This window comes from Daphnia pulex, chromosome 2, assembly GCF_021134715.1.
Source record: "Daphnia pulex isolate KAP4 chromosome 2, ASM2113471v1".
NCBI classification, from domain to species: domain Eukaryota; kingdom Metazoa; phylum Arthropoda; class Branchiopoda; order Diplostraca; family Daphniidae; genus Daphnia; species Daphnia pulex.
The window spans coordinates 449819-469290 of NC_060018.1; the positions used below are offsets into that span (position 1 = coordinate 449819).

General features: G+C 45.5%; 1 protein-coding gene and 1 long non-coding RNA gene across 2 annotated transcripts; both read right to left on the minus strand.

The window, feature by feature from the left end:
- Positions 1 to 9470: 9470 nt before the first annotated feature.
- Positions 9471 to 14274, minus strand: LOC124188774. The gene is made up of 3 exons (XR_006872470.1): positions 14142 to 14274; positions 9682 to 12892; positions 9471 to 9605 (listed from the first exon to the last, which is right to left on the minus strand). It is a non-coding gene; the product is annotated as an uncharacterized LOC124188774 (long non-coding RNA).
- A 559-nt stretch (positions 14275 to 14833) lies between these two features.
- LOC124188771 (lamin Dm0-like) lies at positions 14834 to 19185 on the minus strand. Its single transcript, XM_046581619.1, has 12 exons — positions 18632 to 19185; positions 17599 to 17731; positions 17398 to 17535; positions 17147 to 17329; positions 16948 to 17088; positions 16640 to 16869; positions 16321 to 16552; positions 16140 to 16257; positions 15931 to 16034; positions 15733 to 15840; positions 15513 to 15575; positions 14834 to 15407 (listed from the first exon to the last, which is right to left on the minus strand). The coding sequence occupies exons 1-11, from the start codon at positions 19003 to 19005 to the stop codon at positions 15537 to 15539; spliced, it is 1800 nt and encodes a 599-aa protein (XP_046437575.1). The 5' UTR covers positions 19006 to 19185; the 3' UTR covers positions 14834 to 15407; positions 15513 to 15536.
- Positions 19186 to 19472: the final 287 nt, after the last annotated feature.

The following is a 19472-nucleotide window of genomic DNA, read 5'->3' on the forward strand; positions in this document are numbered from 1 at the left end:
GAACGCAGATGTCACTGATGGGAAACAAAAAGAAGAAGAAGAAGCAAATGAGCGCACAGCACCGGCGACGACACTCTAATGTACACAACTCAAGTCATAAAACCTTATAATGATTTACTACTCATCTATATATCGTCGTGCTGTATATAATAACAGCAAAAGTGGAAACCAAGAAGATGAATGAATATAATAATATTGACCGCTGGGCGTAATACTAAAGTGACGATAAGAAGTCGCGTGGTTTTTTTGGGGGATTTTCTGTCGACGTGAATTTATTTTGACGGGCGTGCGCTGTGTCGAGATGTTGAAAACGCGCAGTATTACTAGATGGGACGATGAGACATGGGGGGAAAAACCCCCGTCGTCTTTTGCTTCCCCTTAGAAAACCCAAAAGAAACAAAACGAAAAAAAGATAAGGAGAACAAGGGCCCTTGTTGTATTCTATTGAGTCAATGGTTCAGATTTCATTCACCAGCAAAAGGCAAAGGATATATAACACAAAAAATAAGGGACGGGAGTAAACAGAGGAAAATGTTATCATTTAAAACTCTAAAAAAGAACGAGAGAGAGAAAAAAGGGTCCGTTCTCCAAATATACCCCCGGTCTCGGGAAATATATATGTGGCAGGTTTCGGTTATACGACAGGAGCAACAACTCTCTCATCATCATCATCGTCTACTATATAGAGATATGGAGGGGGGGAATTATGTTCACACACAAGACTTTGGACAAACAAACAAAAAACGAAAGGGTTCCCGCCGAACAATTTTCAAACAAACCGTCAAAACCCAAAAGAAAAAGGAATTTTCAATCCACCCAAAAGAGCTGCGATCCTTTTAGAATTTTTATTTTTTTAAAAAAAGGGAAAAGCGATGGCCAACGCAGATTAACCATATAGAAAGCAATGCAAGAGTTATACGAAGGCATTAATAATATTTTAAAAAAGGCGAATTCATCGGCGCCTTTTCGGGGTCAAACTGGTTTTTTTGATCCTGGACATATTTTTATCTGGACGATGATTTGACCGACGCCAATTCATGCGATACGCCAAAACGAGGAGAATATAATAGATAAGAAAGAAAAATAAACCGGTCCTACGTGACCAAAGGCGAATCGCATCCACTCGAACGACTAAAACAAATAAATGAGCCGGGGATACATGATACACTTGAAAAAAATGTACTTCAGTCAGTTCTCCACTCTTCAGCAGAGTCCATTTCAACGTTTGAATTCCTCTTTGAGTTTTAGTACACGACCGAGAAGAGTCTCGAAATCATTTTATACCCGGAGAGGAACGATATGAATGTATAAAAGACAGACGCACAAGAGAGAAAGAGAGATAAGAACTTGTCTGTCTGTATAGTTCCAGATACATCTCTCTCTCTCTCTCTTTTTTAAAAGCTTGTAGTGGATGGCTACTGGGAATAATATAGCGCTTCTTCTTTATAACGAAAAAAAGAGCTCCTGTTGGGGGCCTGCTGGCCGGTTGTGCTGTGATGATGGTGTGTGTCTCAGTTCTTTGGTTGATGTCAAGCGCCATAAATTTCCAGACTTTATATTGTGTCTGTATGCTCTCACTTTTTTTTTGTTCTCCTATCAAAGAAACTTTGTCCCTTTTTTTCCTCTTGGATTCTCACACATGTGCGCAGCAGTCGTCGCTTGGAATAAGGGGCCCACACGATGAAATTTCAAATATAAAAAACAAAAAACCCCAAAACAAAAAATCTCGCCGCTGCACGGCATTAAATGTATAATGTACCGCAGGCCTTTTGGTTGGTGAGATCGTGATCCCCCAGTTGTTTCTTTTTTGGGGGGGTTTTCTTTTAAATAAACAACAGGGAGCTGAATAGCGACGTCAAATAATAATCTCCTTTTGAGAGAAATGCTCATAAGTCTTTTTTTTTTCCTCCACCCTTTTCAATTGTTATGGCTCACACACACACAAACCGAGGAGGTGTTACACTGGTAAAACGTAAAAAGTGCGAATAAGAGAGTGAGAAAAAAAAAATGAAAGAGAGAGAAAGTCTCTAATATCTATACAAGTTGTTGCTGTAAATAAAAGGCGGGCCCAGTCGGTTATTTGTCTGGTTAAAAAAAGGGAAATTATAAAAGACATTATCGGCCATTGATTACCATCCGCGCCGCTGTGTCGTCGTTCCCGTGCGAAAACTCTCGCCCATGATCCCACGACAAACTTTGTTAACATTTTGTGTTAAACAAATGCGAACCAGACAAATGTGAGAGTGGCTTTTCCTACTACTACTCTGCCGAGGCTGCTATATAGAGATGGGCGCGGGAATGAAATAATTGGCGTCTCTCGGAGGGGGAAAAAATGTTCGACTTCCTTATTAAGGCAGATGAGGTACAGTAGAGCTCGACATTTTATGTAACAGCCGCCGAGACAAGAAAAAAGTCCTTAATTAGGAAAGAGGAGCAAGTGGCGGGCGGCGAATGAATATTGACGGCAGCTTCCTGCACAGATGACGCACTGTGGGATGCGGGTGGTTCGCCGCAATAGATTATTATTATCGTGACGTCACACAAAAACCGACGACCCCGAATAACCGCGTTGATACGCTCTTCCGCTACGGCGGCGTCAATCTCTCTAGCCAGTCACTTACACCATTTTTCTCTTGTCGTCTGTTGTTGGGCAGCAAATGAAAGCGGAACTGGATGATGACATCATCCCGCCCGGCTGCTGCTGCTGCTGCCGTACCGTTCCAGATCTTTTAGATCCAGTTGGTGCGGTGGGGGGAGGCGCTTTCTCGTGTCATACACTGGAGAGCCGACTCTGCTGTGTGCAGAGATTTTTCGTGCTGACTATAGTTGCGGGAGCACAGCGTTCACGCCAGTTCACTCGGTCGTGTTCAACAGAGCGGGACGCAGCCCAATGCTCCAACTGACGACGACAAGTTACGACGGGCCGACTTTTTGATTTGTTTGACGTGCCCCAACTCCCAGTCAAGACAAGAGAGACAAACTATTTTCCCAGAAAGGAGAACAAAAGGGAAAAGAAGAAGACGGACAGATAAGTCAGTAGTGCGTGTGTGCATGTTTGATCATCATCAAGACGTTATCATCCATCAACAGACAACTCGATTTCACGTCTCTCCCTTCTGCCTATAGTTTTACCTGTAAGTAAATTCTCGTTGTTCTTGATTCAAAATTATTTCAAACTTCCGGTGTTGCTACTTTTTTGTTTCCCCCCTGGACTGGTCAGTTTGTTTTTTTCCTTGCCCTGAGAAGACAAAACGTGGGAAGTCAAATAATCCAAACGTGGTGGAATACTACTCGATCCGCCTAGTGTGTTTCCCCTTCTCCCGAAAAAGGGCAGCATATAACAACAACGTGAATCCTCCCCACACACGAACGAATTACACTTGTCGGGAGATTTTTCGGTTTTTTGGGTGACCGCAGTAGTAGCTAAAATAATCGTCTTCTTCTTCGAGAAAAAAGAATACATAGAGTATACCTGCTGATGGGCTGAAGGTGCTGGGCTGCGATGGTCGACTGACTATCGAGTTGAACGAATCCTCGGCTGCGTGACAGCCTTTCTCTCACACACACCGAGAAAAGAAGAAAGAAAAAGAAAAAAAACAACTCGACACATGTGTAAATTATAGAGTATCACACCATTTTTTAAATATAAGTTGGACACGACTGTTGTGTAGCAGACAATATATTCAAGTCTGATGACGATCATCATCGGGCGGTTTCGACAGACATTGCCATATTTCCATGCAAATGCACATGAGCTGCTATTATTATCGGGTTGAGGAGATTATATGAGAGCGCCGATCTATTTGTCCTACACTTGGACTACCACCGTTAGACTTATAAGGAGCTCTTTTGTTGTTGTTATTATTACAGTTTTCTTGCATATATGCATATATGTGGGCTGCTGCTGCTGACCCGGCGCTCTTTTTTCTTTCTTCGGCCAGCTGGGCACAGACGTGAAAGTCGATCATTGTCCAGCTGAACGCTAAAGAAGAAGAAAAAAAAAACAACTCTCTCTCAGTCTCAATCTCATCTGTGGTGGAAATTGGCTCCACGTTTTTCGTTTCGATCACTCCCCATCGTTAGATGTTGACGTAATGGTGCATATAGGATGGAAATAATGGTCCAAAACGACTCCTCCTTCTTCTTGCCCTCTCACTCTCTCGTGATCTTTAATCGCTCTTTCTCACAGGCCCAAGGTCCGAGCCCCAGATTTTTCTTTTCTCATTTTTTTCCCCCCATTCTGATGATTTCGATTCGCCTTTGTTGTCGGTTGATTTTGTTTTTTTTTTGCTGCCCAGCCAAAAAAGACAGCAGCGGCCACCACCACCACAGCTTTCTACATTTTTGTGGGTGTGTTGTTGCAGAGGACCAAAAGTATACAAGTCCATAAAGGTGGGCGAACAACAACAACAAAAAAATGACAAGAGAAAGGGGCGCTGGCTTCTCCCCTTTTTGGATTGGATTGGATCAAACACACATGCTATATGCTATGCTACACATATTTAGACTATGGAATTGGGTAGAGACGAGAAAAGTGGTGCTGGCCTTTACCACTATCCGTGTGCTGAATCGCTGCCAGCAATTTACGAGGGTGTGATGGAAACACAAGAGCGACATGTCCACATTGTCCAGCCAAAAGAAACATTTCTCGCCATACAGAGTCCCTCAAGAGGTGCCCAGTCTTTTTTTGTCAATTGAGAGCAAAGTTGTCTACTTAAAATGGAGGGGAGACAAAAAAAAATAAAAGGAATTTTTTCACAAGTGGAAAAAGGAGCTGTAGGGGTTCTGTTTTCAATCATTATCTTATCGTTATTATTATCTTTGCAAGTGAACTGTGCAGTGTGGGTAGGAAGGGCGGCCTGTGGTGTAGGAAGGGCGGCCTGTGGTGTCGCTTTTCTTGACAATTTCTTCTTCTCCCTCCACCATGGAGGAATGCCAAAAAGTTCTAAATACTAACGACTGGAAATTATCGAGGGGGTGATGGGGAGGTAACGCAGCAGCAGCTGCAGGAAATTCCAGCGATGTTGAACTAATTAGGACACTGATGTGTATGTGTAGGAAACGTTGGTGGAAGGAAGGTAATATTTGATCGCAGAGGGGACCCCGCCAAGCGACGAAATTACACGTTAGCTATAGTCAGTGGCTGGTTGTTGTTGCGCAGCCCAGGAGCAGTTGCACGAAGGAGCAACCCGCCGACGAGGTCACGACCGAATAACGCAGCTATATATGCGCCCCCAAATGAAATCGTCATTGCCGTCAGATGCAAGTGCCAACTAATCACCATCATCTGAGCGTCGCTAATCTTGGGCAATTCTCAAAGTCATTGCGGCCCTAAATTGGGTCGCCGCTTTAAAAAAAAATAAAAATAATAAAATTTTTTAAGTTGGAAATTGTAAGTAAGCCGCTGACACGGTGCACTGGCTGAACGGTGGGAAATGGGATGACAAAAGAACCGTTTCGGCAGCCCGTATCAATCGATCTGCTGCTGGCCGGGTCCAGCAGCAATCTCTAGTCGGCCTTTTCCTTCCCCCCTCTAAATGTGGGCCTGAAATTTAAAAAAGTAAAAAGATACGGAAGAGTAAAGATGAGAGACAACTGCTGATCCGTATCGCAGCCAGCCAAAAAAGAGGGAATAATAAAGAGTCTGCACATGACAGAGCGACAATAACGAGCGGAAATGTGGGCTCTCAGCACTTTAGAAATAATAAAGCCACTGCTGGCCACACTGGGCTGGATGTTTTCTTTATTCTCGACGACCCGGGGATGGGCCAATATAATACGACGTGATATCGCGCAGCCACCAAACGTACAAACAAGCGGAACAAAAAGTCCCCCGAAAAGCTCAAAGAAAAATAGACTATAGCCCCCCGTATAAATATTGGAAATGTGAGAGATCTTTTACTTCTTTTCTATTATCCTCTACCATTTTTGGGATTGTGCTCCTTCTCTTCCTGTGCTGAACAAATCAGTGTCCAACATTTAGTCCTATGCTGGGCTTCTCGACACGTCTATATCTATCTGCAGTTTAATTCTATCTAGACAGGCAGCCTTTTTCTTTTTTTTATTGTATTATAACACCGCCATTGATGGGGGCCGGGTTTTTATTGTTCGCCATTAACCCTCATCTGACCTTTCCGCCGTTTTTGTGATCTGTGGAAAAGCAAAAGGAAATCTTTTTTTTAGTTTAGTTTATTCCCCTTCTTCTTTATTTCGATTGTTGTTGTTGTTGTTCCCCCTCGAGATAGAGAGAGAACTGGGAGATATATATACTACAGAGTTTCAACATGGCCGGCAGGGATATTACGTGTTCACATGTATACAAGTACCTGGCTAGCGGGCATTATAATAGATTGTCGTTCTCCATCATTCTCCATCAAAGGCTTTTCAAACTAAACAAAGTCTAACGTGTAACTGTACGCACAGCAGATCTACCGGGTGTAACTCCTCCGCTCTCCTGACAGTCGGTGCGGATGGGAAAAAAGAGCTTCTCATGCGCGGCAGTAGACGAGGATCATACGAGGCTAATAACAAATACGCAGTCAAATGATGATGGCCAGTTCTTGTTGCGCGGCGTCGCCTTGGATTACAAGAAAGTGAACTGGTGCTGCTCAGCACAGCCGCCCATAGGGCTGAGCCAGCAGCAGCAGCAGCAGCTCCTATTTCTTATTTTTGGAAGGTTATTCCCTCCTTGGAGCAGACTCTTTTTCTTCTTCTTTTTATTAAGAGACTAGGAGGTAGAGAGACAAGAGGAGAGCGGCGAATGTCAAAAGAAACTTGAAAGACCAGAAGGGAATATAATGAAGAAGAAGAAGAAAAAACAATCAGCGCCGACCAATCTGTTTGGCTATGCGCATCCATCACTAATTAAAATCATCATACCAAGAAAATAAAGCAATAAGTATACTACGAGAGTTAAGAATATCATCAAGGGGCACAGGCACACATATGCGCCGGGTAGTCAAGGGACCTTTTTTTCACTTATTGGGGGGCCCCCCTCTATTCATCCCAAATTAACAACCATACAGTAGAGGAATGGAGAGCTCATCATTCTCGGAGCTCAGCAGTCACACATCTTTAGAGAATTTTGTGTGCGATCGTTATCCGACGTTTTCTTCTTTTGTATACCTTCAAATTGAGATTATAACCGGAAATTTATTTTTTAAGTATGGACTAAGTTTTGAGAAAATTTTGATTTTCCTGCTGCTGTCTCTATCTCGTCTGATTTGCTTCGCTTTCCATCGTCGTCTTATTATCGAAGGCAGTCAGCCAGTCAAAAAGAGAACCCAAAACTATTTAGAGTCTCGGAGATTTCTTCATGCTGAGACTAAATACTTGTTCGGTGCTGAGCTGGATGCCACGTAGGTACTACATGGTGAGATGGCGGCCGGGTTATATTGCGGCGCTGGGCCCTGGACTGGACTGCGGGCGACAGACCACCGCATCGAGCGGCAAAAAGCTAATAGGGCGCCCTTTATAATATGGGGGGGAAAGAAAATAAGGAATAGTTTTAACTTTTTTTCTTGGTCGAGGTTTTTTTTGGTTGAAGGATGGAATGTCCGGTTGTTTCTATTTTTTTTTTGTTGTGTGTCCCTTTCACTGTCGTGCCGGCCTCGTCCTCCACTGAAAACATTCGCATTCAAAGTTCTCAAAAGTCCACGCCAATCGTCGCTTCTCAGAAAGCAAATGATTTACTCGCGTTCCCCTTCGTATTTTTTCCCCTCTGTTGTTGCTACAATTCCTTTTGATCAAAAAACGGGGTAAAGAAAAAGGGGGATCTATGACACATGTTTTTTGGTGGCCTTTTCTCATGATTTTTTGGGGAGTTTAATAAATAGGAAAAAAAAAAAGAGCCGCAAAGGGGGAGAAACGCATTGTAAACTGCTGAGCATATGTGGAGGGTTATATTATTATATGGGTATAGAAGAGTGCGCACACCTGTGAAGTGCTGGGATTCATGGCGAGGGGTAGTGCGTATCGAAAAGGGGCCTATCAGCATCATCAATTGCCCAGTTGCTGCTTTTTCTTTCATCTTGTTGAACCGGATGGCTCGATCTTTTCCCCCCAACACTCTTCTGCCAAGGAAAAGTTGAAGTGTGTCCGTCCGTCCTTCCCAATTGTGGCCAATGTTGGACACACGGCGCAGAGATGGATGGATCTACTACCCCCGGAAAAAGATATCTAAAGGGGGGAGGAGGAGGAATAAAAATAAAGGATTATTATATGCTGCTACATGGCATCTATACACTACACAGAGATTTACAAAGAAAAAACCAATGGAGGTGAGCTGCTGCTGCTGGCTGCACTTGTTTACCCCTCCGACGTATTTCTTTTGGGGGTCTGACCCATGTGTGTGTGTCTGTGTGTATACAAGGGAAACACAAGAGAACAACACGACAGACACACAAAAGGGAGGACGGAGGGAAAAACTAGTGAAAAGAAATTGGTACCAGAAGAAGAAGGAGACTTTTTTTCTTCTTCTTCTTCTTGTCGAGACGTACACACATGATGGGTGTAGCGATGGGGGGTTATCTTTTCTACATTTATTCGTCCATGGACGACGTGTAGTCGAGCTATAGAGAGATATACATAAAACCGTGTACTGTGTTTTCTTTTTTCTCTCTCTCTCGTGGTTGTTGTTATTATTATTATTATTTCCAGTGGGGAGACGAGCGAACCTTTAGGGCAGGAAAACATTATAATAAGCCAAGTCTCTCCCCCCCAGAAAAAAAACATGGAAGAAAACCAAAGAGATGGACTGTGGGGTTGAACACATCATATAAGAGTATAAGTGCGGGGTAACTAACACACACACACATGGACCCTGATGATGGCAGTCTGTGCTGGTCTCTCCCAATTTCCTTGACAACCGCAACCAAAAAGAAGAAAATCTGGGGCCTGAAAATGTAAGGGAAGTTCAGTTCAGGGAGGGGTCAAGTCAGCCCAGGCAAAAAAGGCAGAAAAAGAAAAAGAAGAAGGGATCGAATAAAGGAGGGACCCTAAAGAAAAAAGAAAGAAAAAATGTTGCGCGGGGCCAGCAGCAGCCCAGCAGTCACAGGTTACGAATAAATAGGAGAGAGAAAAAGAGCGAGAGACATAAACACAAACGTGCCTTATAGACTGCGGGGCCGTCTATATAGAAAAAGAAAAAAAAGAAAAGAAATGAGCCAGGGAGTCCTTTAACGCTCCGGGGTTGTGGTGGGCTTGCGTTGCTTGTTAGTTAGTTAGTTGTTATAGACTGGCATGAGCGAGACCCAACAGCACAAGAAGAAGAAGGGCATCAACAGCAGCAGCCGGCCCAGGAGAACTACACAACAAGAGAGAAGATAGAAAGAGGAGGAGGATGGAAAAAAAGGGGGAGGTTTCTTATCGTGTGGAGAGAGAGAGAGAAAGAGCAAAAAGCCCCGGCCCCCAGTGTATATGTGAGAGAGTTCAAAGGAATAGAAGAAGAAGAAGAAAAGCTGGCCGGCTTTGCTTTAGACACGAAAAACCCACAAGTCTACAAGCCAGGAGGTTCAGTATTCAGTTCGATTCGAGCGAGGCATGACCTTTGGACGTGTTGTGGTCGTGGGCTCCTAGTTTCAGTCATCTGTGAGGTGCTCCTGCTCCTGCTAGAAGAAGAAGAAAAGAGATCTATCCTCTATATTTTAGTTTGATGAAGTGCATCGACGACACATTTCTTACCTCCGGTTGGGTTTCCAGTACAAGTGAGCAGCAGCGACGGCCATAAAACATTGGGACGAGGATCCGTAAAGGGGCGGCCGCGACAGCAGCAGCCACAATCAGGTGATGGACGAAACGTGCTAAAAGTCTGATATGCTGGTCGTCTCGATTGTGTCGTCGTCCTATCGTAAAACGAAAAAATCGTGGACGACCTCCCCCCATTCGCTCCTTAAGGCGCTTGTTCACTCATGTCGAAAATCTAACAAGGGCGCTAGAAAGAAAACGTGAAAACGGAGCTATAGGAATCAGAGAGACAGAGAGAGGGAAGCTTTTTTTGAACAACAGCCGGGCAGTGCATTCGTGTGCAAGTGAGTGACGCGACATCGTCGATGAACAGTGGAGGCTGCAGCTCTAGCCCATCTTCGTGAGACAGAAGCTCACTCGCACTTTGATCACGTCCATCCGCATTGTCTGAGCTGACTAGACACTGACTAGAGTGGCATCTCCTTCTTAAAAGTAATAATAAGAGTAACCAGTTGGGTGGCCTCGTCGTCACTAACATCCAAATAGAAAGAAACGCACATTTCGTGTCTCATTCTGTGTCCGGGTATGTCCTCTGCTCCGCTCGTTATTTGTTCTCCCTTCAATCTCGACTCTTTTATTCTTTTCCAGCTAGGAGGGGGGTATCGTTTTTCATTCCCGCGTTGAGCAACGTGAGCGCAATGTCGTGTTACAATTCCTCCCATTTCACGATACTTGAAACTTTTTTCATTTCATTTCTTCTTTTCCCCCTGGAAAAACAAAAACTGTCGACTGACTTTTGCTTTTCTTTTGTTCCGTGTTGAATCGATAAAAACAGGACGGCCATGTCGCCGATCGTAGCCGAATCGGTGCCAGTCTCTTCCGAGCGCTGGGCCAGCATGCTCAAGCAGCCGTGCTTCAACTCTTCGCTGGCCTGTGACGACAACGACAACGACTCGCATTCAGCCGAGTCCAGTGAAGTCGACGATGACGACGTCGGATGCTGCACAGACGACGACGCCATGGTCCGCCACCATCATCGTGATTCCCCGTCGCCGGACCACCACCGCACTGTCTGGTCGTTTAGCGTCCTGAGGCACAAACTGCAGGGATTGCGTCACAACGCCCATCAGCTGACGACGGGCGGCAGCAGCAGCAGCAGCAGCAAGCGTCGCTCGCTCTCCTTCAGCAGCGGCTCGTCGTCGTCGAAATCGGGCGGATCGACCACGAAGAGAGGCGGGCGGGCGGGCCGGGCGGAAGGGCACGAGAGTCGTGAGTCACGCGGTTTGGGCCGCATCCGGCGCTCCATTAGCGTCCACGACAAGAGTCGCTTCACCGTCTACTCCGGCGGCAGTGCCGGTAAATTCAACATGAAATTGAATTCGTCGCATTGCAGTTCCCGCGACGTGGGCGTCGGCGTGTCCAGTGACGACGAGGGCGACGACGACGACGACGACTGCGGCGGATTCACGTCCAATCGACTCACTTTCACTCGGGTGGGCAGTTTGCGCGGCAAATTGACCACGTCCGCACCGGCCGCCAAAAGCGTCGAGTGTCTCAAATCTTCTCTGCTGGCCACCACCTCCAAATCGGCGTCGCCAGCTGGTCCGGCCAAAAGCGACTCGGCTCCTGGCGGCGGATGGCGTCGCCAAATTCGTTCTGTCCTCATTCACGCCGCACCGTGGGAGAAACGACGCCGTCGACGCAGTGGTTCTAAACACGAACAACAAAGCCGCACGACGCCGCCGTCACCGCAGCTCAGTCCCAGGGTCCCACCATTGCCGCCTCGCCCCCCAAATCAACAACAACAACAACCGATTCCAACAACCAAAAAGGCGATTCGATCGGGTCTCTGGTTGGCGCACGCCAGTCACGTGACGACAACCCTGGCCAAAAAACTCGGCCTGTCCTCGTCGTCGTCGTCGGCGCCGGTTGACCCTACGACATGTGAGCGGAATAGGCGGAAGAGCAGCACCAACCACAACAACAACAACCGACTCAGCTCCAGCAAACATTTCGGCTCTTCCGACTCGGCGTTCCTCATCTCCCGTTGCCAGGACGACGGCGGGGGTGAATGCGTCAGTCGATTGCCGGTGCCCATCCACTTCCGTCCTCCGCCACCTCCGGGCAGCAGCACGGGCGACGACGAAGAGGAAGAGGAGGCCGATCATCCGATTGAGGAGGATGAAGTGGATCTCGGTCAGCGGGCTGCTGGCCACAACAACCAGGACGTGTTCCAGTCGCTCGAGCAGCATTTCCAGCAATTTCCCCTGCAGCCACGCACCAGGCGGGCCGTTAGTTTGCACGGCACCCAGGATTTGGCCAGCTTCCAGACCCAGTCGGCCAGCACGTTGCTCCGCCATCAGCGATTAAACAACAAGCCGGCGGTGGCATCCATTGCCGGTTCCAAAACGGCCAATCGAAAGGTTTCCCTAAGTCATGCCCTGTCCCAACCTTTGCTGACGGATCAGCGCTGCCACCACGAAGAGGAGGAGGAAGAAGAAGAAGATGCGGATGAAGAGGACGATGACACAGTTTTCTCGCCAGCTGGACAAGACCAGGTGGACGCCAAGGTGCAGGTACTGAAGGAGGTGGCGGCGGCTGCCACTAGGCCCATCACGGAGACGATGGGCGCCCTCCGCTTGCAGACGAGGCGCATCAGCACCAACCGGGCGGCTTCCGTGCCGGACGACTCGGACAACAAGGAAACGTCGTTCTCGTCTTCGTGCAGCTCGTCGTTGCAGCAGCCGGCCGAGCCGCTGTACTCGTCGACGGATGTGCCACTGCCGAAGCACATCCGCCCGTCGACCTACTCCATCTTCACCGTCACCTTCCAGAAAGGTGGGGCCGGCACCAAGTCCGGCAGCAGGAAGGGCCTGGGCTTCAGCATCGTCGGCGGCGAGGACTCGCCCAAAGGCAAACTGGGCATTTTCGTGAAAACGATTTATCCGGGCGGACAAGCAGCTGAGGAAGCCACTCTGAGAGAAGGTATGCGCGTTGCCCGACCGACCTTGTGTGTCTGACTATAATCACATTTCATTTCAATTCCATCCATCCATCCGTCCGTGCGACCCCTCCCTTTTATCAAAAGAATGTTCCACCTACACACAACAACACACATGGACTGGCTGCTCCTTACAGCTGCCACCAAAAGAAGAATAACTCAAAGCCCGTCCGAGTCTTGAAAAGTAGTTTTTAGTTTTTCTTCTTCCTGAAAAAAGAACAAAAAAGATGTAAACTTATTATTCGTTCAGAGTAGTATCTCCACCGACATGTGAGACTATCTGGAGGAGAAAGCTAGTCCTTCTACTACCCCGTTCCATCGTAAACGCCTCCCGACTCTTTATGACGTTTCTCCTTTATTTCTCTTTTTTTTGGAACGAGACGAAAAGCAGCCGAGGATGAGCCATCAAAAGAGTTCATAAGGTCGTTCACAGGCCCACGAAAACACACACACACGAAATGAAAGTTCTCTCCTTGTTGTGTTTTTTTTTTCTGACCGACAACTCACGCGGTCCGTCCGACGGATGGACGGCAGGGGATTATAAACGTTGTTACATAACCACGGCGAGAGAAACAACTTTTGGGCTCGTGTTTTTCAGAGGCTCGAACAAATATGCCACGCACGGAGGGTTGAAAGTGGCCAAGGATGCGACCCGCGTGATTCACCGCCCTTTAATATCATCACGAGATTTCTTTATGTTTCTCTCCCCCGCTAGTTTAATTATCACGTGAACCATTTCCTTTTTACCCACCAAAAAAAAGGAACAAAAAGTTTGGGCCTTACTAAGAGCCGCAAAGCAAACACTGTCGTGGATAAAAACGCGACCGAAAAGTGTTGTAATATCTCATTGGAAAACCAGACAAAAAGAAGTCGGAGTTGGTAAAAGAGTTTGGGGCAATTGATCTTCTATAGACGCCGCCGCTATATCCACACACACCCAGGGGCCGCTCAGGGGGAAATTGCCGTTGCGGCCATCACACAGTTTTTTCTCTCTCTCTCTCTCTATAGTGCAGTTTAATCGTTTGCCGCCTCATGTTATAGGTGGGGATAAATCAAGGCGATGGAAATTACCCACAAATGGGGTTTAGACCATCAGAGTAGAGGGAGGCGAGGCTATTTAGATGCCGACTTGTGTTGAGTAGCAACAGGTGCACTTCGACTTCTTCTTCTTCTGGCGCCGTCAGAAAAAAAGTTAATACAATTTCGCTTTCCAACAATAGAACTGGGCCCCAATTGGACTCCTCAGACGCCGTACAATAGAATGGGAACAGAAAAGAACAAGTGGACAATTCATTGTTACTAGACCCCAGTAGTATAAGGCTAGTGAAAACCCAGTGAACCCACCACTTATTATATGTACAACTCCACAGAAAATATAGGAGCTTACATGTGTACTTTTATGTTGGCCCCCAAAATGAAACAGTTCAATGACTGGCTGTAATCAAGAAATACTAACCTTTATTTTTTTCTTCTTCTTTTGTCTTGCCCAGGTGATGAGATTATTGCCATAAATGGAAGAAAAGTCGAGGGTTTGGTCCACGCCGAGGTGGTCTCCTTATTCCGCGAAGTCCGCCGAGGAGCCATCACCATCCAGCTGGGCCGAAAACTGCCCAAAGATCGCGACGGACTCTACATCACGGCCGATCAACTGACCCAATTAGTGGCCGTCCCCAATGGACAACCACAATAATACCAAGAAACAGCAATCAAACCTAACGGGAGAAGGAAAAATCCCAGCAACTCTTTTTTATTTCAAAATTGCCATGGCCCCATTTTCTCTCCTTACACGTAGTGTGCGTTCCTCTTTTTTTATTTTTAAAAAAATGTTTGTGCGTGTTTGTGACTTACCAATAATCGATTCGGAGATCTCATCAAGTCGATCAGCAGAGGAAACTCACCAAATCCTCGAGCGATTCACGACTCTTTTGTACAAAAGAAAAAAAAATACCTTTACATTATAGACAACGTTAATAAATGGCTTACCAGACATTGTTGTTGCTCTCGTACTCGTTGAGAAGGACTCCGGCAGACCACCCGGAAATAGGAGAAAGGCAACAAAAATACTATGATGAAACATAGTATTGGCTTCCACGCGTTAAAAAACGCTGAGGGAGGGAGAAAAAAAGCGAAACAAATGCATACATCATCCCCTTTTTAAAAAAAGAATTTGGTTGGTGTGTATTCAACGCATTAATGAAGATGAAGGCGGCAGCCGAGAAAGAAGAAAACAGAAAAATAATATTTGAAGAGATGAGTGCTGGGAGAAAGGGGGTTGAGGGATGGCAAAACATCAAAAGAAATTTCGGTTACTTTAAATGAACTCCAAAAATGATGATGATGTAAAAAAAATGGGATTGCTTTTTTTTTGTTTTTTACTTTCCATTCAATGGGCCGTTCCTCTGCATTTAACAAGCAAAAATCTAGTCAAAACTAGTGTGTACGCGCAACTCGTGAGAAATGATTCCAGACGCACGAATTCACCTCGACACGAACCGGACAATTTTGTTTTCTGTTTATCTTTTTCTCTCTCGTGGAACGAATTTAATAAATGGCAGGCGGCTTGCGTCAGAAATATTTGAACGCACACATTCATCTCTCTTTTTCTCTCTCTCTCTCACACACACGTAATTTTGTAATTGTAATTTTCTCTGATTTTCTCTCCACATCATAGAACTCGTTGACCCAATCATAAGACACTTGAAAAAAGCTTCGGTGAACACATCTGGCAAAGAGAGGGAGAAAAAAGAAAACCGATCAGCATCATTTCAGATGACCAACAAAGGAAATTTCCAACATAATTTCTCGTGTTGTGGTTTTCTTTTCTTACCTTGATGAAGTACTCATGAGATGATTACATTACAACGCAGCGATCTTTTCCTTCAGGGTCCCCCTGTTCAGTTGGCAGAGACAAAGAAGCCAAAAAGAAAAGAAAAAATAAGACAAACGATGAGTTAGATAAGATTTTCCCCTCCGTGTTCGACTAGTCGGCAGCAACTCATAAACATGTGAAGAAAAATACGAAAAAATCTCGTTTCTTTTTTTTTTACCTGCTGATGGTGAAGCTCCTCGGGACCACCCAAGCCGCGATACTCCTCCCTTTGACGGAGAACGGAGGTACTGGTCTGCGCTCGTTTGCTCTCCCGCTGAGCCATTTCCTACGTGGGGCGAAAAACAACTCACAATGTATTTCAACGAATAATGAGATAAATATGGGAGGGCAACAACAACTCCGGACAACTGCTTACCTCTCCGCTGCTGTCGAGCAATTGCGTCACCATTTCTCTGGCCACAAACCATCGCTGCTCCTTCATCACCAGTGTGGAAGGCGGCTCGTGAGCTGTTCCGCTGCCTAAACAGAAAAAAAACAACTGTAAACAAAACAAAAACCAGCACAACAACGCCTCGATTTCGCACGTTTCGTGCCAAACAAAATGCTGACATAACAGCTACATACCTGCCGACCAAACGGACACTGTGCCTCCGGGAGCCACTTTCAATGACCGATGAAATTTGTAAATGGTCTCGGTTTCCTGGGCCTTGTGCACTAACTGCCATCCACTCAACGATACCTCCTGCAAATTGAGAAGACAAATTACAGGATAAATTACAAAGTGCTGGAGAGAAAACGTTTATACCTTTTCGCTTTTATTGATCAGGCGGATGAATTTGCCCTCAGAATCGACTTCATCGACTTGCACTTCTCCCTTTGCGCTTGAAGAGGTGATAAAATCGGCCAAAGAGTAGGAGGAGGATTCTTCGAGCATGGTCCGCTTGCGTTTCAGAGCGCGTGTCGGCGTGCGGCGGGACGGAGTTCCAGCGCGAGTGCTCTGTGAGGTGGAGGCACCCGCCGTTGGCGTCAATTTCAATCTGTTTAGAAAATAACGCAAGTTGGGTCATGAGTACATCAATCTATTAAATAAGCGTTTCCATGATCTTGTGGTATCATCAACCTACCGGGTTTCTTCGCCTTCAAGGAGCTTACGGTAAGCGGAAATCTCCATGTCGAGTGCCGTACGAATATCCATCAAATCCTGGTATTCTTGCAACTGAATGGCCATTTGTTCGCGAAGGCGGGTGATTTCTCCCTGGCACATGGAAGAGTAAACGGCTGAAGCATCCTGCATAGCTGTTGCGTGCGTTTGGCGTTCGGTTTCCATGTTTCGTTCCATCTCAGCAATGCGGTCCTGCCAAGACAAGAAAAATGTGACTATGCATAACATTTGGAGTTAATTAATTCCAGCCATTGCGCGTTTGCTACATACCTTCATGTGAGAGTTGGCCAACTCCAATTCAGACAGTTTAAGGTTGGCGTCCTTCAGACGATTACGAGCTTGAATGAGTTCTTCGTAATGAGCGCCAGCTGCACCTCGTTGCTTTTTGACCTGGTCTTCCAAATCTTCAACCTGTGATAAGCAAGTCAGTATAAAGTTGAGGCTGTGAAGATAATTAATCTAGACAAACCTTATTCTGATATAGGACTTCGACTTCATCTCGGCTTTGTTGAATCTGGGATTCGTATTGCTCACGCAGTTCTTGCAATGTGGACTGCAGACGGGCTTGGTATTGTTCTTGAAGGCGTCCGTCAATCTCGCTGATTTCAACTTGCTTGTTGGATCTTACTTCGGTCATTTCTCGCTCGTACATCTGTTGGAAATAAAACACGGAAATGAGGAACAGAGTTCTGAGAACAGAATCAACTTTAGATGAATAACCTGTTGTTTAAACGACAGCTCTTCTTTGAGAGTCATGTTCCGATTTTCCAAATCGGTGCGGGCCAGCAATTCCGTCTCGAGTTGTTGTTGTAATTCTGGCACTTGCTTTGCCAACTTGTCCCTCTCTGAGACGGCATCCTGTTATTTAAAAAAATTATATTAATTAGACTCGCGAATATAAATTAGGACTATGTAAATTACCTTCTTTTCCTCGTTGGCTCTGGCCATGTCGCTTTTTAGCTGATGAAGAGACGCATTAAGCTCATTATTACGGGTTTCCAGCTGCTGGACCTTTTTCTCTGCTTGAAGGAGGTCATTTTTGGTTTTGTTGTATCTATTTAAAAAACAAAAATTTAATAAGCATTCAATAAAATAAAATTTGACAAATTTTATGAGGATCCAAATTTAAAAAACAAAAAAAGGACACGTTTCTTAACGGACAAGGGAGTGGCGAAACAAGACCCCAGCGGAAAGGCTCTCCCTCGGTGAGTTTACCCTCTCAAAGAAGAACAAGCACGCCCCCCGGTCTATTCAAAAGTTAACACAAGTGACGCCACCAAAAGCTTTCTACCAAACACTGTTATTGCCTGAGGGTTAGTGGCCGTTCCCTATGTAAACGGGTCTCGTCTTTCACAAAGTTAGGTAAATAATGACATCCCAACAGAATAAACGATCGTGTAAGAAGAGACAGACAGAGAAACTGTGAAATTAACCGAATTTCCCTCCACCTTACAACGTGTAGTTAAACTGCACAACGCGGGAAAGAAAATCCAGCAAACAAACACAGCCTTTTCTCTTCTCTATGCTTATTATAAAACCCTACAGAGTGAAGTCTATGGGAATACTTTCCGGTCTTCTCTGCCTTGGGGCTAAAAGTAGAGAACACGTTAAACGCCTAGCTTTTCCCAAGCCTGGAAAAAGAGTTGATGTGTTATAAGGGTGCAAACCTATAACTACATAAACCAACGCACTCGAAACACTGTTTACAAATCGCTAGAGCTGATCATCAAAACAAAACAATGCCATTCCCCTTGCACAGTGAAATGCAGTTTCAAGTGCAAATACGAAAAGCTGAAATCCATTTTTGATAAAAAACTTATCAAATCCAATGTCAAATCTCACTTGAGATACCAATAAAGATAATGCCCCATGTTAAATAAATCATGTCGTCTATAATCTAACAAGAAGCACATTCCAATGTAAAATCGAGAGCAACCCATAAAACTTTACTTACTTTGGAGTCAATTCTCCCAGCTCAGCTCTTGCCCGTCCTGCTTCAAGCTGAAGTCTCGCCTTTTCTTTGGCTGTTTCATCCAAGAGTTGACGGGTGTCTGAAAGTTCTTTTTCGTATGAACCTCTCACAGAAGTCACCTCCCTAGAAATGGTGTCTTGTGTGGTGGTGATCTGAAGAGTCAAGCGGTTGTTTTCAGACTCTAATTGGCGAACTCGGTCGATGTAGTTGGCAAGACGATCGTTCAAGTTTTGCAGTTCGACTTTCTCCTGAAGGCGCGTTAAACGTGTTGGGCTGAGAGGTGAGCTTCGTGATTGGGAAGCCGAGCTGGATGCTTGCGAGCTAGATGCCGGTGTTTTTTTACTTCTTGTAGACATTTTGAAATTCCAGTAAGTCTTGTTCAATTCAAACGAGTGCTTGTCGGTGCAAAGTACAGATTAGAGAAACACACTATTCAAAAAAATTCTAGGGTTTCAAACCGACACACCCTTACAAGTTAAAAAGCAAGCGGGGTATGAAACTGTAGGCGCATATGGAGAAAAAAATGGCGTCCGACAACATTGCCAGATTCACGCTCTGTTTATATTACCCCACCCCAACGCCGGTTCCATTCCCCCCTACACAGTTCACACCCGTTTACATTCCTTCGTTTTTACTCTTTTTTTATGTTGAAATGCAGTCTATTCAGAGTCGTTAATCAGTCACGCAATTCAAAAATTGCAAACGAGCATTTTATAATTACACAAATTGCGTTCTAGACGAAATAATTAATGAAATACCAGATGGCATTGCATACGAGATGCCATCTGAAACCAGTGTGCAAACAGTCGATGACGTAAATCTT